This window comes from Populus alba, chromosome 11 (assembly GCF_005239225.2).
Source record: "Populus alba chromosome 11, ASM523922v2, whole genome shotgun sequence".
In the NCBI taxonomy this organism is placed as follows: domain Eukaryota; kingdom Viridiplantae; phylum Streptophyta; class Magnoliopsida; order Malpighiales; family Salicaceae; genus Populus; species Populus alba.
In genome coordinates this window covers 22,742,237-22,768,754 of record NC_133294.1, presented here as the reverse complement: position 1 = coordinate 22,768,754, position 26,518 = coordinate 22,742,237, and the positions used below count along the sequence as shown (strand labels likewise).

General features: G+C 31.5%; 1 protein-coding gene across 1 annotated transcript; it reads left to right on the top strand.

The window, feature by feature from the left end:
* Positions 1-2,788: 2,788 nt before the first annotated feature.
* On the top strand, positions 2,789-4,606 carry LOC118029502 (monolignol oxidoreductase AtBBE-like 13). Its single transcript, XM_035033411.2, has one exon. The coding sequence runs from the start codon at positions 2,806-2,808 to the stop codon at positions 4,444-4,446; it is 1,641 nt and encodes a 546-aa protein (XP_034889302.1). The 5' UTR covers positions 2,789-2,805; the 3' UTR covers positions 4,447-4,606.
* Positions 4,607-26,518: the final 21,912 nt, after the last annotated feature.

Below are 26,518 nucleotides of genomic sequence, written 5' to 3'. Positions count from 1 at the left end.
AAATGTTTTTTTATAGGTTGGTACTCAATTTTATGAGCATATATTTTTTATTATATAATTAAATAAAAAAGGTTTATAAGAAAAAGTTACTAAATCTAATAAAGTCCATGACCCGGGTCGCGGGGGGCCAAGGTCGATCTAATCTGTCATTGTCTTAATATTTAAAAATAAAATTATCATCTTAATGTCTTTTTTTAAAAGTTAAGTCATGTTTTTATTGATCATCAAGGTTGCATTTAGACCTATAAAATTGATTGATTTAAGTCAAGCTAACTCTCACACGATTTAATTAAAAGCTTGAGTTAAGCAAGTGTTGAGTCGGGAGGTTTCAAAATTAATCCTCTTAATCAGGTTTAATAACACTGTTTACAAAAATTCTTCATGCTCTTAATGTTATATTTAGATTTTTTTTTAAAAAATCAATCTAACCAGTAGCAGAGCAAAGACGAATATTCTAGTTTCTAGCAATATCATCCTTACCTTATAACGTATTACTATTATTTGTTGTTATAAAAAGAAGTGAGTATTTTCTTTTAAAATATTACTGTAGTCTCCGACTCGCAAATAATTCTATGTGCAATTAATATTACTATAGTTAATTTTCAATAATGTTGTTTTGGCTACACATATTTCTATTTTAAAGTTACTTTAAGTGAACTTGATTACCTATTTAGGCTAAGAATAATTAATGATATTAATGGCAACATTGATATCATCAATTCCATGAAATTTGGTTAGTTATTCCTGATGTGAAAGCTAATGATGTCAAGAATCATTGAAATTGACAATCTCGAAGATATTTTGAAGTTTTATGGAAATTGATTAACTATATATTTCGGGTTAGAAATACTTAATGACATCAATGGGTTGCATTGTTATCAGCATTTGTGACAAACTTGATTGGTTGGTTCCATTAAGGGAGACTAATGATTCTAATAACAGTTATTAGTATCGATATTATTGTCCCAAGATTTGGAGAAGAAGAGATTTGATTAGCAATCCTATGGAGGATAGTTGATGGTACCATTAAATTGGTATCAACATTTTTGAAGGAATTGTCATTCAACATTAACATATGATAGTGGTCGGAAAATTTAGGAGTGGAAAGGGAAGTGTTAATAAATCCAGAAGGAATAAATCGAAAAATATTAAAAGGGGATTAGATGGAAAATTGTAAAGAATATGATAGTATGTAGCCTTGAGTATTTTTTATTTGACTATTAATGTTAGTATTGCTTTTATGATAATTATTTTTAAATCTTATATTTGTTCCAGGTCCATCATATTCACGACAAGAGTAATATTTTTGATTATTTATCTTTTTTGTCATTTAAAACTAAACAAATGCTAATGTATTTTGTATCTCCAGAAACTATTACTACTTAAATTATAATAATATCTTTTAAATAGAATATCTGAATATAATTTATATTACCAAGTATTCATGATTTCAATGTATGTCTACTTTTTTTTTCTCATTTAAGTACTAATTAATACTCATTGTTATTATTTGGATATTTAAAAAAATTATAGTTATACCAATGAACGTTGATGAAAATTGAGATTGAGAATGATTGAGTCGTGATTGAATAATGATTAATAGAAGTCTATAAGTTATTTGTCGATAACTTGGAATTTTCTGGAATAAAGGAGACCATACCGAAATTTCAATAAAAGTTTTGATGAACCTTGTATGGCTTTGTTTTTTGTTTTGTTTTGTTTTTTTTTTTTTTTAAAAAAAGGATTTACCATGTTTTTTTACCCTTCAAAGCATCTGATGGAAGACTATAAGAGAGATGATTGATGGTGATGAAACTTTCAATAAAATTGAGATATTAGAAGCTCTGACATGGTTCAACTTGAAAGTTTAATAAATTAAAGAACCTTAAGCACATTCATTTACACAAATATATATAAAAAAAAAAAAATCAGAAAATCTTGATTTTAGATAACAGAAGATCTTACTCCGTCAAGTCATGCTCTATAAAAAGCAGACAACATAAAAGGAAGATCCACTGTATTTTTTTAATTTATTGATAAAACCAGAAGACGACGTTGTAAAAATCAAAGCAGACAACATAAAAGGAAGATATACACTGTTTTGTATTTGTGGCCAATTCCGATATCGATTCTGAATACAGCCTTCCGTATCCTTCTTTCTGCCGACGTTGGCTCACGTTTAATTAACTAAAACTTTCAATAGACACGTGAATGTTTTGGGCCAATCAATTATTTTTCATGAATGGTTAATTATACATGTCAAATATCAATAATGTAATTAAATAGTTTAAAATTTTAAGAAAGATTTAAAATATAAATTATATTGTTCTATCATATATTTTTATATAGACTTGAAATTTATATAGACACTTTAAATCCTTTAAACTTGAAATTTGTATAAATTAATATTATTTTATGCTTAATTTTTATCAGATAAATAAAAATGATAAGATTCAAACTCGTAACCGTTTGAGAATTTAATATCATATTAAAGAACTATATTAATCAAATAATTTAGGCTATTACATGAGATTTTAAAATATAATTTATATTATCTTTTAATAATATTTATATATCAAAAAATATTGACATAAAAGATTAAAGATCGTAGATATATCAATTGTTTAGAATCACAATTCAATTCTAATGTCATATTTTACTACAAAGACTTGAGAGTAATATTATATTTCTAGGATAATGTAAAGATTAAACCAATTTACGATCAACTCCTCACAGCTCCTCTATAAGAGCACCTTGAGACTTCAATTCATGAAGACAAGCCAAAGAAGCAAGAAAGCAAGCAAAATGGTGCCTTCAAGTTCTTCCATACTTTCAATCCTTCTGGTCCTACTCCTATCTCCATTTATAGTTTCACATGCACTTCAGGATAGGTTTCTGAAATGTCTCTCAAGAACTTCAGAATCATCCTTCCCTTTTTCCACTGTCTTGTATACTCCAAAAAACTCTTCCTTCAGTAGTGTTTTACAATATTCTGCTCAAAACCTCAGGTTCACCTTGCCTTCAGTACCGAAACCTGAGTTTATCTTCACTCCTTTACAAGAATCTCACATCCAAGCTGTTGTTATTTGCTCTAAGCAGCTTGGAATTCACCTTAGAGTCCGTAGCGGAGGCCATGATTTTGAGGGACTCTCTTATGTTTCAGAAATTGAGTCACCTTTCATTGTTGTGGACCTTGTCAAGCTCCGGTCCATCAGCGTTGATATTGAGCACAGCAGCGCGTGGGTTCAGGCGGGTGCCACCAATGGAGAATTTTACTACAGAATTTCTGAGAAAAGCAACACCCATGGCTTCCCAGCTGGCACTTGCACAAGTTTAGGTATGGGTGGGCACATTTCAGGAGGTGCATATGGTGCCATGCTACGAAAATATGGCCTCGCTGTTGACAATGTCGTTGATGCACATATAATTGATGTTCATGGAAGACTTCTAGACCGAAAAGCCATGGGCGAAGATCTTTTTTGGGCCATCAGAGGAGGCGCAGGTGGCAGCTTCGGAATCGTCACCGCCTGGAAGGTAAAATTAGTTCCTGTACCATCAGCTGTGACAGTATTCACAGTTACCAGGACGTTAGAACAAGGTGCAACTAAACTCCTCTATAGATGGCAACAAATTGCTGATCAAGTACTAGACGAGGATCTTTTCATCAGAGTTCAAATTGGGACAGCTAATGTCAGTAGGCAAGGTAAAAGAACTATCACCACCTCTTACAATGCCATGTTTCTTGGTGACGCCAACAGGCTTCTCCAGGTAATGAAACACAGCTTCCCTGAATTGGGTTTGACACGACAGGATTGTATCGAAACAAACTGGATCAATTCTACTGTATATATGTCAGGCTTTGCAAATAATACTCCTCCTGAAGTTCTCCTTCAAAGAATTAACATGGACAGGGCCTACTTCAAAGGCAAATCTGACTATGCCAGAAAACCCATACCTGAAAAGGCACTTGAAGGGTTATGGGAGAAGTTATTTGAAGCAGAGAGTCCTCTAGTAGTGTTCACTCCTTACGGTGGAATGATGAACCGAATTTCAGAATCTCAGACTCCTTTCCCTCATAGAAAAGGTACCAAGTTCATGATCCTTTACTGGTCCAGCTGGCAAGATGCAACGGAAAACGTTGCAGAGCATATAAATTGGACTAGGAGGGTTTACAGTTACATGACACCTTATGTCTCAAAGAATCCTAGGGAAGCATATGCTAATTACAGGGATCTTGATCTGGGCATGAACAGAAATTCTAACACAAGTTTTGTCGAAGCGAGTGCTTTTGGTACCAACTACTTCAAGGGTAACTTCTACAGGTTGGTGCATGTGAAGACCAAAGTTGATCCTGATAATTTCTTCAGGCACGAACAAAGCATCCCAACTCTTCCACAACAAATGGGATTAAGAAATGAAGTGGAATTCATCTCCAGCAAAGCTTAGTTGGATCACTATTCTCACAAGTCATGATAGGAGGACCTTTTGTTTTAATACTATAGCAAAATAAAGAAATGTCATGCTGTGCAATCATGCTGTATTGCGGTTTTTTTTATTATAAATAAAAGCTTTGCATCAAATAGTCCAATTTGTTGAGGAAGAATGTTGAAAAATGTTTAAAATAAAAAAGATCAACAAGGAAACACCATTCTTGAGGTTTGGCGGTTTTGCCACTGTTTTCATCAAATTTACAAAGTTAAAATTAAAATTAAATTCAGGGAGAGAGATATTAATGCTCCATTGTCCAATATATATCATAACCAGAAAATTATCAAATATAAATGAAAATACTAATAAGAAAAAACTCCGTTAGTAAATCACAATGACTTTTATTGACAAATATTTCCTTGTTATTTCTCTCAGTATACACTGATATCAATTTTTTGTCAGTAAATACTAAGAAATTAAAATATAGTTGGAAATGAATGAATGAAAAAAATAAAATGTCATTATTACAGATAGAATTGGTGAGAAAATATGCTATTTACTAATACTCGTTGGTGAATCTATCAATTATATTTATGTTATATCTTGACACATGACCCCCCTCTCCTCCTCTCTCGTTTCTTCTTCTTCATTTTTTATCTTGCAGAAACAATACACAACACCCACATATTTTGTCACAAATCAAGCTATCATCATTACAAATCTAGTCACCCAAACACTAAGTTTGTCAGCAACCCTATTCCAGTTCAATGTTTTTCTGAATATTCACCACATCAAGTAACAAAACTACCTGTTTTTTTTTTTTGTTTGTTGTAACCCATTTTCAAAATATGGATTTTTTTCCCATTTTAATGTAGTATATGTAATTCATTTAAATGTTTACTTGTTTTATAGCGTTTTCCATATAAATTTATTGTATGATTTGTGCATATTATGGTTTGTTTGAAATTTTAAAAAATTATATTTGTTTGCCATTTGATAAAAATGAGTTTAATTTTGTAACTTAAGTGTTTTATAATAAAATAAATCATCACACTCAGACATCATGGCGGCCTTTAATTTTCTATAATAGAAAAAAAAAATATCTTCTATTTTTGGGCTGGGTCTAGCCCAGCCGTATGGGCTGGGCTAGACCTAGAGGCTTGGCTCGATCACTTGTCCAAACTAGTGACCCCAAAGGACCAGTGACCCCAAAGGACCAGTGACCCATATTTGGCCTTTGTTCGCATGCATGCATGAATTATTCACGCGTGCATGCACAGTGAAAGAGTAGTTAAAATTAAAGGGGAAGGAAACACAAAGAACTTACCTAGAGATGATACTTCATTGCTAGCAATTTTAGAAGCAGATTGGCGCTCATCTTTCTTCTCTTGTTCTCCCCTCTCCTTTGCACATTGAGATTTTCTGCTTATCTTTCCAGGATAACGATAAGGTCTGGAACTTTGTGATTTGGTCACATTGGACACCAACAGTCCTGCCATTGCTGGACTGTTGGTGGTGGTTTCCTCGATGTTTTAATGGCGTCTTGTGGGATGAAAAAGGACCTTGGTTGTGGTGTTGGGTACGATGGGGACACCATCATTTCGCTCTTCTTTTCCTTTTTTGCAGGCGGATTTTCGATTCCAGAGAAACAAGAAGAACAAACAGTACATGTCAAACGACATCATTTTCGAATGAGTTGATCATTCTTCAATTTGGACACTGAAGTTCTGATATCTAGCAATTAGGCCTTTATTCAAGGAAATTTCTCTTTTTTTTAACTTTTACCCTTGGATTAATTGCAATTGGACCCTTGTATTATATTGCTATTTACAAAACAGTCCTCATCTCCTTTCAAGTGTGCCTTTGAGCCTTTGACCATCTAAGGTAGTGTGATTCCTAACCTTACTTGCCTTTTCGAGAGCGCCTTCAAGCCCTCATCTCCTTTCAAGTACGCCTTCGAGCCCTCAACCATCTAAGGTAATGCATTTCCTAACCATACTTTCTTTCGAGTGCACCTTCAAGCCCTCGTCTCTTTTTTAGTGTGCCTTCAAGCCCTAATCTCTTTTTAAGTGCACCTTCAATCCCTCGCCTCCTTTTAAGTGCGCCTTCGAGCTCTCACCTCTTTTTAAGTGTGCTTCGAGTCTTTACTTTCTTTTGAGTGCGTCTTTGAGCCCTCGTCTTTCGTTCAAGTGCTCCTTTGAGCTCCCATCTCGAGGATAATGTACCGATGAGATTCTTTCTTTGTATTTTCTCACATGGGTAGGTCATCCATTGTAATGAGATTACTTCTTAAAAATCAAAATTAGAAAAAATAAAATAAAAATATATATACAAAAAAAAAAGAAATTTGGAATTTCTCTTTGCATTTTATCATCGGGCAGCTCGCCTAGAACAATTAGACCACTCGCGAAACCCTTTTCATGTTTTATTCTTCATCGGGTAGGTTACCTGGACCAATCAGACCACTCGCGAAATCCTTTGCATTTCTTCTTCTTATCGGGCAGGTTTGCCTGGAACAATTAGACCACTCGCGAAATCCTTTGCGTTTCTTTTCCTATCGGGCAGGTCGCTTGGAACAATTAGACCACTCGTAAAATCTTTCGTGTTTTATTCTTCATCAAGTAGGTCGTCTGGACCCTTCGCGTTTGTTCTTCCTATCGGGTTAGGTCGCCTGGAATAATTAAACCACTTGTGAAATCCTTCGTGTTTCTCTATAAAGGTCGTATATCAATCTATTGTTTTTGAAGTTTCAGGACTCCAAAAAAAAAAAAACAATAAAGTTCTACTTTTCTTTATAAATTTACAATGCAAAGCCAAGAGAAAACAAAATTTTCCAATATCTTTGCGTTGTAAATATTATAAAGATGGGGCAACTGTCATAACTCAAAATGTTTACTCTTTTATTTTAATTATTATTATTATTTTCTTTCCTGAAAAATGATAATAAAAAAAGAAAAAAGAAAAAAATGATGATGAAAAAATAAAAAAAAAAGAAATAAATAAATGATGAAATAATTGAAGAATGAATTAAAATTTGGGTTAAGGGCAACATGATTGAAAGTTTTGGGATTTAATTAAACTTTGGGTTAGTTTTATTAACCAAATTAAAAGCTTTATTGAAGAATTGATAAGTTTTGGACTTAATTGAACTTGAAATTAGTTTAATTTATGAAATCAGGGGCTTAATTGAAGAAATACTAAAGTTTGGGGCTGATTCGGGTTAAAACTGCAAGAAATTGTAGTCTAAGGACTATTCTGTAAATGATGTTAAAATCCAGGGGTCCAATTAAAGTTTATCTAGGGAGCTTGATTACAAAACTTTAAAAAACTTCAAGAATTAGAACACAAATGGCCATCAACACTGTTCATCTTCTTCACCCGACCGAAAAAAATGGATGCCCAATGATGCATCGCCATTAATCCTGCAATAACAGTGGCATTCTCTTGCTATAAAGCCAGAGAAAGAAGGCTAGAACAGGGGGGGAGCCAGGGGAACGGGAAACACCAGGAAAAAAATATACGGAGAAGGAGAGAAAAGCAGAGGAAGAGATACAGAGAAGAGAATGAGCCCCACCATCATCTTCGTCCCTTCATCTCAGAACCGGAGGTGATAGAACACAAACAAGAGCGGAGGAGAAAAGCAGAGAGTCCAGAAAGCAAAGGAAAACTAAAACAGAGGAGAGGAAGCAGTGTTGGTGGAACAACCCTTCCTCACTGTCATCCTTATCTGCAACTACAAGCAGCAGGTTCCAGGAACCAGGGTGATTTATTTTTCTTTAAGAACATAGGCAAAAAGAAGATGACGGGGAGAGAACCAGAGGAAATAGTGGACACATAAGGAGAACAGAGACAAGCAGAAGAGAAGAACAAGTCACACCGAGAGAAAGCAAAAGAAGAGAAAAAAAACCAGAGGACAAGTAAACGAAGGGAGGTACAACACGCCATCACCTTCATCCTGCTCGCAGGTAAGTGTCTCCAGCAAAATAATTCCCCAACACTTGCATTATAAATTTAATTATATGGTGACTACAACAAGCATGCGTTAACCATTCACGCACTCTGGCGGTTCCTGATCGCTGGCCTGGGCCAGTGAGCAGGGACCAACTGGTTCCAGTCTAGCCCAACTCATATAAATTAAGTTAGATTCAATTAAAAAAATTTTAAAAATAAAAGATAGAGACAAGTAATATATATATATATATATTGTCTTCTTCTTTTAATCGGTTAAAGCTGATCCGGTCGTCTAATTTGCAGGTGCATTTAATGCACCAAACGTCCATCAAATTTAAGCAAACTTGCATGAAAATGATCCTCTACAGTCACTCTACATGCCCATGTGAATCTCTTAGTCTGAATGACAGCAAATCAGTGCTAGCCTAAAGATGCCCACTCAGGCAGCTTTTTCTGCAAAATTGACAACTCAGGATGCCTACTTTGAGCCAACGGTTGGGATCCTTCCCAACAGAATCAAGAGCTGAAATTTACTGTGGTTTGTGCAGCCATCCCATAATGGTTCATCAAAATCTTTCAACAAATCAAAAAACCTAGCTGCCTCTACATTAGGTTCTTCTTCTATGATTAGACATTGACTGACATTACCTTGATTCATTCTCATTGCATCCATAAACATATTTATATAAGGATTAGTGTTGTCATTTGTCGCTTCATGCAAGTTGCTAGCACTAGAAGTTGACCCAACCACCGTTTCTCTCATTCTCTTCTTACTAACAAATACTTCTCCATGTGCATACCAACACTGGTACTTCTCCATAAAACCTTTGTGTAGAAGATGTATCGTTACAATGTTTGGATGCAGATACTTTTTATTTTGACACTTCCTGCATGGACACCTAATACCGCCACCAGTAAAATTTCTAGGAATAGATGTTGTGAAATTAATAAAATCTTGAACCCCGTTACAATAATCCATCCTCCGCAATCGTTGGGGTGAATCTCGATACATCCATGACTTATATATATATCAAACCTCTACAAAATTATGATGACATCATGTATTAGTTAACTAAGTTAGGTAAATAAACTTGTAAAAATATTACTTTACCTCGAGATTATCCAACAAACCAATCACAACTTCTCATAAATATTAAATATTCATTATGAACATTTATTTAACGTCCATATATATGTACAAATTAATATATATAAATTTACGGAAATACCATTAATAAAACTTAAAACGGACCCATTAAGCAAGCTATTAATTATTTCAAGACAACACATGTAATTCAGTAATTCCATAAAGTTTTAACGATTTACAAACAAATATAATCTTGCAAATTCTAAAACAAACCATAACAGGTATAAAATTATACATTCATATACTACAAGTTTGTTTGAGAAATAACAATAAAACATGTACATCTACTAACAAAATACATATACTAAAATAAACAACAAAATTGACATTTAAATGTTAAAATTTAAAAAGATAGAATTACTTACAAAAATTGATAAAATCCATCAGAAAATCAAAACACGGATGTTGTGACCACAAAACTTCAAGAAATATAACTTGTTGTGCTGAGATGAAGGAGATTTTTGTTTGTGTGTTGGCTATTTGCAAATGGGGAGAGTATGGGGAGAGTTGGGATTAAGAAGAAGAAGGAGAAATAGGGGAGGAGAGGGTCGGCAGCAGGGAATTATATTAACCTTTCCGATGGTTTCACCGGCGAAAATATCCATCGGCGTTTCTGTCAGAAAAATAGCCACGTCACTGTATGGATCAACCATTCAAATCTGTCGGTGAGTCCGTCGGTATTTTCAATGGTGAACCGGTCGCGTCACTGTACTATCGTTTTGAATCCGTTGGTGATTCCGTCGGAAAAAACCCCCCGCCAAAACTCCCACATCAGCGACTCGCCTTTTTTTTTTTATTCTGAACTTTTCATCCGTAATTTGGTCGGTAACTACCAACGGATATTGTTCGTCGGTAGTTACTGACTGAATGACGGACATATAAATTCCGTAGGTAATTTCGACCTCAAATTACCGACAAAAATATTCCGTCGGTAAATCCGTTGCTATTAAGCGAATTTCTGGTAGTGTTAATACATGTTGTCATCAATATTTTATATAGGTTTCATATGTATAATGGATGATCATTCTTGGATGCATCGAGTTTCACCTTAAAAGTTGTGTGATATAAGTTATTGTAATGAGATTAAGAGTTTTATTAAATACACACTATCTAATCCAAAAATATTAGTGGATGCAGTATTAGATTTCGATGTAAGAGGTGTAAAAATAAAAGTTTCTCAATCTAGATGTTATTACGATACATCTTCTAGCAAAAAACAGTTCTTGGAGAAGTACTTGTGTTGGTTTGCACATGTAGAATCATATGTTCCGTACAAGATCATGGTATAAAAGATGGTTGGGTCGAATTTTAGTTCTAGCAATGTGAATGGAATTGTAAATGATAATAATAATCATTGTAGGAGTATGATTATGGATGCAATGAGAATGAATCTGGATAATGCATGTGAATGTTCAATTGTAGATGAATAACTAATTGAAAGATTTTGACGAACCATTATGGTATGGTTTCACAAATAATAATAAATTATCGATTGTTGCACAAGTGTTTACCATTAAGTAAGATCATGGGTTGAGCTAAGGCGGTTGCAATAAAATTATTGAATAAACAAGAAGCATTTTATCTAAAGGTAATAGGCTAAAAATGAACTTATATGTTGCAAAATCCATGATGAAACCCCTTGACTTAGGATACCAACAAATTGACATGTGTCTAAACTTCTACTAAATCCATTTTATTCATTTCAATTGTAAAGAGGATGGTAAAATTTTGTTTTATTATGTATATATTTTTTAGATTGTTGTTTTATATGAAAATATTTAATGTTTAACACACAATAACTCTCTTTTACAGGTTAGAGTTCTTGGACATGATCCAAGACCGATTAAGCTTTTTGTTAAAACTCATATGCAAAATGACGACTATTGGAAAAAGGGTACAATAGCTTATGGATAGCCAAACTCAAAAGTTCATGGGAAATTGAATTTTAACAATTTTTTTTATTAAGTTATTATTTTTTTTAATTTTTTTTTCTTTTTTCAGGAAACATATAATACCTGTTTGCATGAGAGATCCTTCGACCTATCTAAAACTCGATTTGAATTTGTGGTTAGAGGCTGGATTGTCTGGTGGACTCAATAGAAATGGAGTTTATGGTATCTCAAACACTATGATTGAGGATATACAGACGGGTCATGGTCGGGTTTGCACTCTTAATCTCTGGTCGTCTAGGCGATTGTGCGAGAATAAGTTAAGGCTCAGACAACCCAGCTTAGTTTTGAGATGGCTCAACTATGGTACATGTCAACTCAACTTAGGTGATTATACGAGCAATTATTGTTAACCTTTAGTGGTCCATGTGGTTTGTGGCACGTGTGTGGCATCACGGAGACTGTCAACTCTTTTAAGTATATGGAATTTGAAAAATGGAGCAGACAAGGAATTCTTGTCTTCTATCCGTGGAAAAGGAGAATGAGACTCGCCACCTAGTATTTTGATCATTAGAAACTCTAACTGGTCTTAGGAATTGAGTATAGAGAAGGTATTAGCACCCAAATACGCCATACCAAAGGCAAGCTGCATTGTTTAATGGTCTGATTAAAAAAAATCTAATGTCTTTTTGTGTTTTATAATTATTGGTCTATTTATGGGTTAAGAAAAATCCTCCTCGGTAAAGAGATCCTTATCTTATCAGGTAAAAACCTAACCATTCTAATTTCTATAAAAAATACATTTTAACATCGGGAAAAAGGTTTTACATATAAATTCATAATTCCAATTACTAAAAAAAACAAAAAATATTTTTTGGATATTTACAAAATTATTGGCTTAGTTCTCATGGCTTTAATAAAATGGTTATTAAAGCCAAAATACATGCTAAACATTTTCTGTAATTGTTTTTGTTGTATGAAAATATAATATGATTTTATTTTTTATTTTTTGAGAGACTTGGTCGTATGCACGAAAAACAATTTTTTCGTTTGTTTTTTATATAATTGTTTTGCAACATTTCAAAGAAAACCATTTATTTTAATATCGGATCTATATCTTTACAATATAAAAATATAAATCAATATTAACCCAAAATGATTAAAAAAAAAAAAAAAACTTGTGAGAAAATCCTAAAGAAGTTTTTCAAAGGATTTGGATAATTTTTTTAAAAAAAACCTTTTTTTAACATATATATATTATATTATATTATATAACATTATTATATCAATATATTGGAATTGGATTGGCCCAATTACATTGGGCTAAGCCCATCTCGACTGGGCCAAAATCGGCCTATAATAAATTAAGCTGAGTTCGGCCTAAGGTATTGGGGTTGGGTCTATTTGGCCCAGCAGATGTTTTTTCCCTTTCAGATTGGGCCGGACCCAGCCCATCCATTTTGGTCTGGATCGGCGTTGTCCGACCCAGTTAATAGTGGAACAACTCTTTACTATTCACTTTACACGGCAGTGAAGATGAGAAAATAAGCAGAATAAGAAGGAGAAGAGGGGGGGGGGCACACCTGCTGATGGCATTAACGGTGCTGGTGGCTCTTGATGGCGGTGATGTTGCAGTGGACGACTGTTCCAAATGACGATTCTTCTTCTTTTTTCTTTTATTTTTGTGTGTTTCTTCTTCCCTTGGTTTTTTTTCTTTTTTTTCTCCACTTTTTTCTGTCTTTCCTTTTCCTTTACTTCTTATTCCTTCCCAATCCCTATGTTTCTCTACTCTCTGTCTCCGTTTCTCTATTTTTTTTTCTTTGGTTTGTTTTGTTCTTTTGCTTCCCTCCTTCTCTTTGTTTGAGTCTCTCTGTCTTTCATCTCTCCTTTTTATTTCCTTTGTTTTTTCTTTCCCTCCCTGCTCTTGGCCTATTGAGTGGGGTATTTATATGATAGGGGAAGTGAGAGCTACCCTACCTCTTTCCAATCATGGAGACAAGGTGGGGTGGCTGGGGTGGCCTTTGTGTAGTCGCCTTAGTCGCAGAGTATGGCTTCCCTACCTAATCTTCATCATTGTGGCAAGTGAGGGGCGTGTGTTGAGTCAGGGTTTAGACAAGTGAGGAGAGGGAGAAAGAGGGAATATAGGTGCTGCAAAGAAGGGGAAGAAAAACCTTCTTCCCTTGCCTTTGCATGTCAGGGAAGAAGAAGATATACAGTGTCATTCAAAACGACATTGTTTTGGTTTTTTTTTTTTTTTCGAACAGTACATGAAAGTGCGTCATTTTGAACAAAACTTGCCATTTCATTTAAAAGAAAATGGCACCAAAATATGTTAATTTCCAAATCAATCCTTAATTTGTTGATTTATTCACTTTAGCTATAACGATATGTATAATATGATTGGAAGATGTGTTTACTTAATTAAACATTTAAAGTCTAAAAGTTTGACTATATTGCTACATTTATTCAATTTTGACTATATGTATAATATGATTGGAATATGAATCATTCAAATTTATATAATCCCATTGTAATATCACAAGTAAATATCTCATTGCACAAAACCAGCTACAAAATAATTTAATTTCCTGTTGATTGTTCATAGCTCCTCTATAAAAGAACTCCTTGAGACATCAATTCTTGAAGGCAAGCCAGAAAGGCAAGAAAGCAGGAAAAATGGTGCCTTCAAGATCTTCCATACTTTCAATAGTTGTGGTCCTACTCCTTTCCCTTTTCCACTGTCTTGTATTCCACAAAACTCTTCTTTCACTAGTCTCTTACAATCTTCTGCTCAAAACCTCAGGTTCACCTTGCCGTCAGTACCCCTTTAAAAGAATCTCACATGCAAGCTGTTGTTATTTGCTCTAAGCAGCTTGAAATTCACCTTGGAGTCCGTAGCGGAGGCCATGGTTATGAGGGACTCTCTTATGTATCTGAAATTGAGACATCTTCCATTGTTGTAGACCTTGCAAAGCTCCGGTCCATCAGCGTTGATATTGAGTCACCTTTCATTGTTGTGGACCTTGTCAAGCTCCGGTCCATCAGCGTTGATATTGAGCACAACAGCGCGTGGGTTCAGGCGGGAGCCACGAATGACGAGCTTTACTACAGAATTTCTGAGAAAAGCAAAAATTTTAAATGTTGGAGGTTCAAATCTGGTGTGTGTATATATATATATATATTGGATGATCCGTTGAATCTTGGACTGTATAATATTATATATTTCTCCATCATTAAAACTCTAAAAAAACTGACTCCTTATAATAAATTGAAGCAGGTTAGTATATTTATTTATTCCACATGATATATTTATTTATTTCATATGACAACAAATTTGCATGCAAATAGTTTAGTTGGTCAGTGTGCATATTTAAATCTAGAGGTCATATTTATGATTATTGTTTTTTTTTTAAAAAAAAAAGACTGTAATAAAAAAAAATGCAATGCCTAGCGCCCATTCACACTTCTCTTAAAACTGTGCATTCATTGAGATAAACAAGAAATACATTAATAAAAAATTATTATAATAGATTTTTTTAAGGACTGTATTTTTAAGTTTAATTACAATATCAACAACTTCTCTACAACCTAAATATTATTTTTTATGTATTTTTTTTTTTTAATTCTCAGCAGGGTCATGCATACAAATAAGTAAATTATAATCATTAAAACTTGAAGTTCACTATATATATATATAAAACCACAACTACTCTCTTTGTGTTTGGGGAGACGATGCCAGGTTGAAGCATCTCAAGGAGCTGTAAGAAAGGTACGTTTTTCTGTTCTTTTTTTTACTGATTTAGAGCTTAAGGATTGGACTGGACTTGTCAGATAGACTATAGTGAGCATCTCAAAATGGGCTAAACCCCATTTAGTAAATCTGCGTCATTTGAACCTTTATTGTTACAATAAAATAAATCATTATTTGGGTCTCTGTGCCTATCCTGAAAACGGGATAAAGCCCATTTGGTAAATCTTTTTTGTTATTAGAGATGATGAAGGGAAAAAAATTCAAGATCCTTTTTTTTATTATTATTTTTCTTTTCAATGATTAGAGTATTTATAATTTAGGTTTTCCCATGATGAGATTAAATCTTTTTGGTGTGCTTTGAAACACACAATCTAATTTGAAACCAATTATTTTGGGATTTTTTAATAAAAACATAAAATAATAATATGAAGAGTAAATTCACTTATCACATGAATATTTAAGGTCTAAAATGTTGATAGATGCTTAGTGAAATTAGTTTTTCCAAAGGATTTAAGCCCATTGCTTGCTAGCTACCTCACAAGGCTCATGGATAATTTCACCGGGTTCTAAATGCAGTTTTGAGGTTAATTTCATTTTGGACCCTCGACTTTATATTTTAAACATTTTAGTCTAATCTTGATTGCACCATTTAAAGCAATTTTTTTTTTTTAATATCCCTTGTTAATCTTGTCCTCACGAATGGATTTAGGGGTGGCATTGGCGCCCCCCAAGTTTAAAGAATTTCTAAAATCCTCCCTCAAAATCAAAATTTGCCCCCTCCACTTTACTAAATCTATATTCGGCCTTCCTTGTCCTCCATACACTATACACCCAAAATTAAATACTTGGCCTTCCTTGTCTTCAGTAGTATTATTTGAGGTATTTAGTTGTTAAGAAATAAAATTATTTTTGATGAGAGAACTATAAACTTGTTTGGTTATTTCTTTATTATTTCTCATCGAGTTGCTATTTGGTTACTTATTCTGGATTCAAACTTTACTTATACAAGAAATAATCTCTTAAGATTTTCTAATGGCATCAAATTGTGATTTAATAAAAAATCTTAAGTAATTTCTTTGTTTTTGTTGTAACAGATCAGTTTTTTTTTATATCCCTGTATTTTACTTTGATTATTGATTTTATAGCCTTTTCAATATACTCTCTATTTTACACATACACACACAAGGTTAGGCCATGTGCAATTGACAAATGAATTAGCTTGGGTGAAATGTAAACCTGCTTAGATGTCATTTCCTAGTTTTCAAGTTAACCCAACTCAGTGGACGCCTTTGATTTTCTAGAACGCTTTTCAACCTAGCCAAATTTGATATTACATGCGGCTTTAGGCAACTTTTCAAATTTGATTGCTTCGACTACTTGCATGCACCTTGTCATTTTAAACTTTTCAAAAGATTGACTGTAAAAACAATTCAACATACAATTGCATGCACCTAATAGTTTTAAGATCTTTTACATGTGAGTATTTTGTTTTTAAGATATGACAGAGAGCCAATAATTCTTTGCGCAACTGTTAATTTTCAATAATGCCGTTTTTACGGGTTAAAGTCAAAGAAGAAACTTAATTTGATTTGATTAACATTGGATTGGGATTGAATTTGGTTAAAACTATAAGAGGTTAAATCGTTATAACGAGATTGGATTTAAAAGGTCTTTTTTTAAATTGATGTGATTATCAAAATTAGCTTGTATGTATATCAATTAATTTAATAAATTTTGTAATTAATGATATCTAAAAATTCATTATTTAATAAAATAAATCATTATTTGGGTCTCTGTGCCTATCCTGAAAACGGAATAAAGCCCATTTGGTAAATCTTTTTTGTTATAACAGATGATGAAGGGAAAAAAAATTCAACATCCTTTTTTTATTATTATTTTTCTTTTCAATGATTAGAGTATTTATAATTTAGGTTTTCACATGATGAGATTAAATCTTTTTGGTGTGCTTTGAAACACACAATCTAATTTGAAACCAATTATTTTGGGATTTTTTTAATAAAAACATAAAATAATAATATAAAGAGTAAATTCACTTATCACATGAATATTTAAGGTTTAAAATGTTGATAGATGCTTAGTGAAATTAGTTTTTCCAAAGGATTTAAGCCCATTGCTTGCTAGCTACCTCACAAGGCTCATGGATAATTTCACCGGGTTCTAAATGCAGTTTTGAGGTTAATTTCATTTTGGACCCTCAACTTTATATTTTAAACATTTTAGTCTAATCTTGATTGCACCATTTAAAGGGATTTTTTTTTTAATATCCCTTGTTAATCTTGTCCTCACGAATGGATTTAGGGGTGGCATTGGCGCCCCAAGTTTAAAGAATTTCTAAAATCCTTCCTCAAAATCAAAATTTGCCCCCTCCACTTTACTAAATCTATATTCGGCCTTCCTTGTCCTCCATACACTATAATCCCAAAATTAAATAATTGATTATTCATTATTGAATGCTTATTTTTTATGTCATTATACAAGTTTTTTCTCCTAGGAGTCAAGTTTTTATATTATAGCATACCTCAAAATTACTTTTCGTAATGTTTACAAAATTCTGGAAATAACTTGGAATTTTATCCCAAATGGTCCTCGAATATTTAATATCTGCAATTAATCACCAAATATCCAAAAAATTAAGATTTATGATTTTTTCTTACCAAAAACATCTCAGAAACCGTGATAAATCTATCTATGACTTTGTAAAACTATGCAAACAAAACTCAGATCTGTTTTTTCAAAACATTAAAAGGTAAAAAAAAAAAAACACATGATATGAACTCCACTTATCAAATCGAATCATTTGACATAAACATCAATCATTTTGGTGGTCTAAATTAGTGTCAACATCATTTTTCTCTATCTAATGACCTCTCTATCTACTCTCTCTTAACTAGAAACTAAAAAATAACAAAAATAATTTATTGTATCAAAATTAAATTGCAAGAAAATCAAAACACCAAAATTGTATAATTTTAGTTATTTTTAAAGTTAAAGGACCAAAGTATATCTTTCCCAAAACTTCTAGAGCATCATCCATGTTTGGTGTCTTTTTAATTTTGGTCCCAATTCTTCCAATTCATCCCTTGCCTAAAAAATCCAAATGAATTGGCCTTGAATCAAGATCAAATTGTATAAAATAAAATCTTAAGAATCAAAATAAATTTTTAAAAAGTATACAGGACCATCTACAATATTTTATGAGGGGACGAAGAATGCTGGCTAGACAATATTTTGATCAAGTTATTGTGATCAAGGGCAGACGCAAGCTAAGGGCTAGGGTGGGCTCTAGCCTAGGTAAGGATTTTATCAATATATTTTGACTAGTTTTATATAAAAAAAAAATCATAATTTTTAATTGAATTATCAAAAAATTCTGAAAATTTGCATAAAGCCTTGTAATATAATACTTTAGCTTTGGTTAAAATTTCAGAATTTTTAAAGAAATTCAGAAATTTGATGAAAAATCACAATTTTACTGGTTTTATGTTATTGGATATAATTTTCAATCTGACTATCAGATTGAGCTGAAATTTTACAAGAAATCTTAAAATATATCGATTAAAATCTGGTTAAAATTTTAGGATGAATGGAGCTTGGTAGTGTTAACAAAAAAAAATGTCAAATAAAAGCAAAACAAACTCATTAAGGGTAAAATGATTATTTGTCATTAAAAAATAAAACAAATCAATTCTTCCTTCCTTTTATATGTTGCTGACTGGGCAGAAGCAGAATAGAAAAAGATTAAAAAAAAAAAGCAAGAGAGAAAAGCAAGGAAAAAAAACATAAAAAAATCCAAGAAAAAAAGAAAAGAAAAATGAGAGCATAACCTTGTAAACTTACAAAGTCTAACTTATAAAACACTAATCTAAAGAAGAATAAAGTGGAGGAAGGAGGAATTGAGAGATGGAAAAATTTTAATTACTTTGTTTTGCAGTTGACATGAGATTGTTATTTTATCCAAGTTGAGGGGTTGTTATAATAACAATTCAGATTCGATTGTAGATGAATTATATTTCATAAAACATCAAAGGATGTAACTTCAATAGTGAGTTTCTTTTTATTTTTTACTTCAATTTTATGTATTTTTAAATTTATTTTTTAATATTTTGGGTAATATATTTGAATTAAAATTTTAATGTTAACTTCAAAAATTCATATTTATAAGTTAATAATTAATCTTTTATATATATATATATATATAATAGTCCAGAGCAGAAAAAATTCCTGGCTTCGCCCTTGATTGTGATGCTGTTTTCCTTGACAGGCTTAATGATTTATGATTTGGCTCTTATAAACTTATAGCCAATATTGATAAATATGATCTCCGTGAGCTTAGAAGTAAAGTCATTATGAAGAGGAATGCAAACATAACTAGAGTTCAGATACCAATCAAATTGAGTATAGTCAGGGGGGCTATGTCTGCCGACACTATTCCTCTAGAACACTCTTTAGATATGGTGATTCTTGGCTCAAAAGAGTATGATATTTTATGGCTTCGTAAGAGCCTAGTTGGTTGGATTTATGGTGGGGTAGATTATTTGGTTTTTTCTGGACATCGTTTTCTTGGGGCTTCACAAGTTGTAATTTTATTTGATGATTTTAATTCAATGGTGTCAGCTTTGGATATATAATAATTTATCTTAGTGGAACAAGTTGTTCTACAAGGTTAGGCCATGGATGGCTAGAATGGTGAAAGATAAATTCTAAAAGTTAGTTTGAAGATTAATCTTCACAAAATTATTTCTGATAAGAGAACTATAAACTTGTTTTATTTTTTTTTCATCATCCCTCGTTGAGTTGTTATTTGGTTGTTTATTCTGGATTCAAATTTTATTTATATAGAAAATGACCTTTTAAGATTTTTTAATGGAATCAAATTGTGGTGTAATAAAAAATATTATGTAATTTTTTTATTTTTGTTGTAACAAATCAGTTTTTTTTTCTAAGTTTTTTTTATGTCCCTGTATTTTACTTTGGTTATTGATTTTATAGTCTTTTCAATATACTCTCTATTATATATATAAAGGTTAGGCCATGGACAAAATCAGATTGTGCAATTGACAAATTAATTAGCTTGGGTGAAATGTAAACCTGCTTAGATATTGTCATTTCCTAGTTTTCAAGTTAAACCCAACTCAGTGGACGCCTTTGATTTTCTAGAACGCTTTTCAACCTGGCCAAATTTGAGATTACATGCGGCTTTAGGCAACTTTTCAAATTTGATTGCTTCGACTACTTGCATGCACCTTGTCATTTTAAATTTTTAAAAGATTGACTGTAAAAACAATTCAACATACAATTGCATGCACCTAATAGTTTTAAGATCTTTTACATGTGAGTATTTCGTTTTTAAGATATGACAGAGAGCCAATAATTCTTTGCGCAACTGCTAATTTTCAATAATGCTGTTTTTACGGGTTAAAGTCAAAGAAGAAACTTAATTTGATTTGATTAACATTGGATTGGGATTGAATTTGGTTAAAACTATAAGAGGTTAAATTGCTATAACGAGATTGGATTTAAAAGGTTTTTTTTTAATTGATGTGATTATTAAAATCAGCTTTTTATATATATCAATTAATTTAAAGAGTTTTGAAGTTAACGATATAAAAAAAATCTTAAAATGAGCTCATGAAGTTGCAGTTTTATTAATTTTTTAATTAATTTTGAATTTTTAGTTTTATTTTTGGATTCCATCCTACTTTCTATAGAATTAAAATATTTTGTAAAGGTTAGTTTCAAGCCTATTAATTAAATTGTAATTTTTTTTTAAAGATAGAATATTAAAAGAGATAATAAAATCATGAATTAGAGTTTGTCTATTAATTCTTTTTTGAAAATTCTGTTTTCTTTATTCTTACATTTCTTTAGCTGCGTCTCCAAAACACGAGAAAAACACGTAAAACTGACCGAATTTAAGATTACTTATTTCTAAATGTTTTAGGCAACTTTTCAATTTGATTGCTTTGACGACGTCCCTTGTCATTTCAAACTTTTCAAACTATTGACGGTAAAAAAAATTATTGTATCATATAAAAAGCTAGAAAACAGGAGAAAAACACGTTTTCTTCATGAAATCATTTGAATTGTTACAATATTTTTTTTATAACACATGTTTTTTTTTTATTTTTATATTTTTATTATAATTTTTTCAAAATTATTTTTGTTTTCAGGATAGAACGTTAAAAGAGATAATAAAATCATATTTTGTCTATGATTTTTCTTTTGAAAATTTAAGATTGTTTATTTCTTAATGTTTGAGGCAACTTTTCAATTTGATTGCTTTGACTACGTGTCTTGTCATTTCAAACTTTTCAAAATATTTTATGAAGTATAAAAAAAATTTAAAGAATACAAGGGAAATTATTGTTAACTTAACATCAATTCACAGTCTTTTGTTTTTGTTTTTTTGAATTTTTACTATAATATATTTTTAATCTATTTATATTGATTTTATCTTTTAAAATTAAAATTATTAAAAATTTAGCTTCGTAATTTATTTCTTTTTATTTTACCTTTATATAAGCTTAGTGTCGTTTACAGGTTTGTCAACGCAACCCAGATTGCCTCAATTTACAAGTTTGATAGGTTTTTTTTTTTAATTAAACTTGATTTTTTTGTAGTCAATTTGTTTTCTCATATAGTTAAAAAATAATAATTTTAGCAAAAAATCAAAAATACTTTTAGTGAAAAATCATCTTATTAAACTTTATAAATTAACAAAAATGAAAAAATGTGAGGAACACATTGCACCACCGTGAATGATAATATAGTAATTCATAGTGATTTTTTTATTTATTTTAATTTTTGTAATGATTTTTTTTTCAATTTTTTTTATCGATTTCTTCTTTTAATATAGGGATTGTTAAGAATTTGACTTCATAATTTGTTTCTTTTTATTTTACCTTTCTTTCGTAAGGCTAACATGGTTTGCATGTTTTCTAGAGTAACCCGGGTTGCCCTAGTTTACGAGTTTGGTGAGGTGTTTTTTTTTTTAATTGAACTTGATTTTTTTTTCATTTATTCTTTTCTCATATAGTTAAAAAAAATAATTTCATAAAAAAGTCATGTTATTAAACTTTAAAAAGTATATAGACCCACTCACAGGTTTAACTAGTTAACTTGTTTCGCGTGTCTGACAATTTTAACTTTTTAAAATTAGTTTTTTTTTCATCCTTAGATACTGGGTTAATTTAGAATTTAGTTTCATAATTGGTTTTGTTTTGCCTTTTATGAGGTTATCATAATATAAAAAAACATCTCGTTATTGAGTTGGTTTTTGATTTTGCAATCATCCATTTTTGTTATCATATAGTTAAATAAAAAATAGTTTTGAAGAAAAAACAAATTATAATCCCAGTAGAGTCCCACTACCAGAAAATCAGCGAAAACCAATGGAATTATTTGTCGGTAATTTTTACTGACGGATATAATTCCATCTCTAATTTTGTCTCGCTTTATACCAAAGACCTTTGCTATCGGAAATAATTACCGACAACATAGATTCCGACAGCAATTCGGTCGGTATATACCGACATAATTATTCTGTCGGTATATACCGACCGAATTGTCAGTGAAATATATAAAATTTTGAAAAAACAGAAACAATTTGATGACGTGGAATTTTTTTAGATGATTTTACCGATGAAATGATCGATGAATTAAAACCAGGATCTCCGTACAGTGACGTGGCCCATTCGCCGTCTTCCGAAAAATTGTGTCTTACACCGAAATAATTAATCCGTCGATAAAACTGTTTAATGGTGTAGTATCCATGACCCAGTTCACAAATTTGACGTTCTAGCCTGGCTTACCTGATTCACAAGTTTGACGTCCTAGCCTGGCTTACCCGATTCACAAGTTTGACGAGTTTACCCACCGATAGAATATGCTTTTTTTTTCATGATCTTTTTAATTTTTAATTTTTTAATTTCATCATTTAATATTAAATTGGTTAGGATATGAACTGTATTATTGATTCTTGTTTGCTTTCTATGGATAATTGTCTCAAATAAGTGTATTTTTATAGGTTGGTACTCAATTTTATAAGCATCTATTTTTATTAAATAATTAAATAAAAAAGGTTCATAAGAAAAAGTTACTAAATCTAATAAAGTCCTTAACCCAGGTTGCGGGGGACTGAGGTCGATCTAATATGTCATTATCTTAATATTTAAAAATAAAATTATCATCTGAATGTTTTTTTTTAAAAGTTAAGTCATGTTCTTATCGATCATCAAGGTTGCATTTAAACCTATACAATTGATTGATTTAAGTCAAGCTAACTCTCACACGGTTTAATTAAAAACTTGAGTTAAGCAAGAGTTGAGTCAGGAGGTTTCAAAATTAACCCTCTTAGTCAGGTCTGTTTAAAAAATTCTCTGTGATTTTAATGTTTCATTTACATTTTTTTCAAAAAAATCAATCTAACCCATAGCGGAGCAAAGACCAATATACTAGTTTCTAGCAATATCATCCTCACCTTATAACGTATTACTGTTATTTGTTGTTATAAAAAGCAGTGAGTATTTTCTTTTAAAATATTACTATAGTCTCCAACTCGCAAATAATTCTTTGTGCATTTGGTATTACTATAGTTAATTTCCAATAATGTTGTTTTGGCTACACATATTTCTATTTTAAAGTTACTTTAAGTAAACTTGACTACCTATTTAGGTTAAAAATAGTTAATGATATCAATGGCAACATTGATATCAACAATTCCATGAAAATTGATTAGTTATTTTCGATGTAAAAACTAATGATGTCAAGAATCATTGAAATCAACATTCTCGAAGATATTTCAAAGTTTTATGGAAATTGATTAACTATTTCGGCTTAGAAATACTTAATGACATCAATGGGTTGCATTGATATCTGCATTTGTGATAAACTTGATTGGTCGATCCTAGTAAGGGAGACTAATGATACTAATAACATTTATTAGTACCGATATTACTGTCTCAAGATTTGGAGAAGAAGAGATTTGATTAGCAATCCTATGGAGGATCATAGTTGATGGTACCATTAAATTGGTATCGATATTTTTGAAGGAATTGTCCTTCAGCATTAAAATATGACATTGGTCGGAAAATTTAGAAATGGAAAGGGAAGTGTTAATAAATCCAGAAGGAATAAATCAAAAAATATTAAAAGGAGATTAGATGGAAAATTGTAAAGAATATGATAGCATGTAGCCTTAAATATTTTTTATTTGATTATTAATGTTATAAGTATTGCTTTTATGATAATTATTTTTCAATCTTATATTTGTTTCAGGTCCATCATATTCATGACAAGAGTAATATTTTCGATCCTTTATCTTTTCTATCATTTAAAACTAAAGAAATGCTAATGTATTTTGTATCTCCAGAAACTATTACAACTTAAATTATAATAATATCTTTTAAATAAAATGTCTAAACATAATTTATATTATCATGTATTAAAGATTTCAATGTATGTCTATTTTTTTTTCTCATTTAAGTAATAATTAATACTCATTGTTATTATTTGGATATTTGAAAAATTATGGTTGTAGCAATGAATGTTGATGAAAATTGAGATTGAGAATGATTGAGTCGTTATTGAATAATTATTAAAAGAAGTGCATAGGTTGTTTGTCGATAACTTAGGACTTTCCAGTATAGAGAAGACCATGCTGATATTTCAATAGAAATTTTGGCGAACATTGTATGACTTTGTTTGTTTTTTTTTTTAAAAAGATTTATCATGTTTTTTTTACCCTTCAAAGCATCTGATGGAAAATTCAAGGATTGGAATATTGATGTAAATTTGGAAACATATTGTAGAATGGTTCGCACACGACAGAGAGCCAGGACTAATCCTTCCCTATACAGAGAAGATGGTATAATTCATTGTATGGTAGTGAACCGTAGGGACATCCATTGACGGATACTGCCTCCCACCTACGTGCAGCGTCACCTGACTTTAAGAAGGGTGAATCAGCAGGGCATCAGGTTGATTCTGCATCCCTTCAGGCAAAGGTATCGTTGCCCGGGGCAGCAGAGGGGCAGAGACAAGATGATAGACCACCACCGATGGCACTGATAGTTGTGCCTAACCTATATTCATATCTTACCTTCATGGAGCAGCTAGTTAGGGCTATGGCAGCATGAACATCCAATACCGCTCCTAGACCGGAGAGGGTGGTCACTTTGTAAGGAAGACACTGAAGTCGCATAGCCCTAACATTGGTTGAGAAAATTAAAAAGGACTATAGATCAGATGCAGATGTCAGAAGAAATACGGGTAAATTGTATGGCCTAGTTGTTGCCTGAGAGTACGCACGTTTAATGGAAGACTATAAGAGAGATGATTGATGGTGATGAAACTTTCAATACAATTGAGATATTAGAAGCTCTGACGTGGTTCAACTTGAAAGTTTAATAAATTAAAGAACCTTAAGCACATTCATTTACACAAATATATTAAAAAAAAAAATCAGAAAATCTTGATTTTAGATAACAGAAGATCTTACTCCGTCAAGTCATGCTCTATAAAAGCAGACAACATAAAAGGAAGATCCACTGTATTTTTTTAATTTATTGATAAAACCAGAAGACGACGTTGTAAAAATCAAAGCAGACAACATAAAAGGAAGATATACACTGTTTTGTATTTGTGGCCAATTCCGATATCGATTCTGAATACAGCCTTCCGTATCCTTCTTTCTGCCGACGTTGGCTCACGTTTAATTAACTAAAACTTTCAATAGACACGTGAATGTTTTGGGCCAATCAATTATTTTTCATGAATGGTTAATTATACATGTCAAATATCAATAATGTAATTAAATAGTTTAAAATTTTAAGAAAGATTTAAAATATAAATTATATTGTTCTATCATATATTTTTATATAGACTTGAAATTTATATAGACACTTTAAATCCTTTAAACTTGAAATTTGTATAAATTAATATTATTTTATGCTTAATTTTTTATCAGATAAATAAAAATGATAAGATTCAAACTCGTAACCGTTTGAGAATTTAATATCATATTAAAGAACTATATTAATCTAATAATTTAGGCTATTATATGAGATTTTAAAATATAATTTATATTATCTTCTAATAATATTTATATATCAAAAAATATTGACATAAAAGATTAAAGATCAAAGATCGCAAATATATCAATTGTTTAGAATCACAATTCAATTCTATTAATGTCATATTTTACTACAAAGACTTGAGAGTAATATTATATTTCTAGGATAATGTAAAGATTAAACCAATTTACGATCAACTCCTCACAGCTCCTCTATAAGAGCACCTTGAGACTTCAATTCTTGAAGACAAGCCAAAGAA

Coding starts and splice junctions, on each gene's coding strand:
- LOC118029502 (XM_035033411.2), top strand. CDS start 2,806: ATGGTGCCTTCAAGTTCTTCCATACTTTCAATCCTTCTGGTCCTACTC.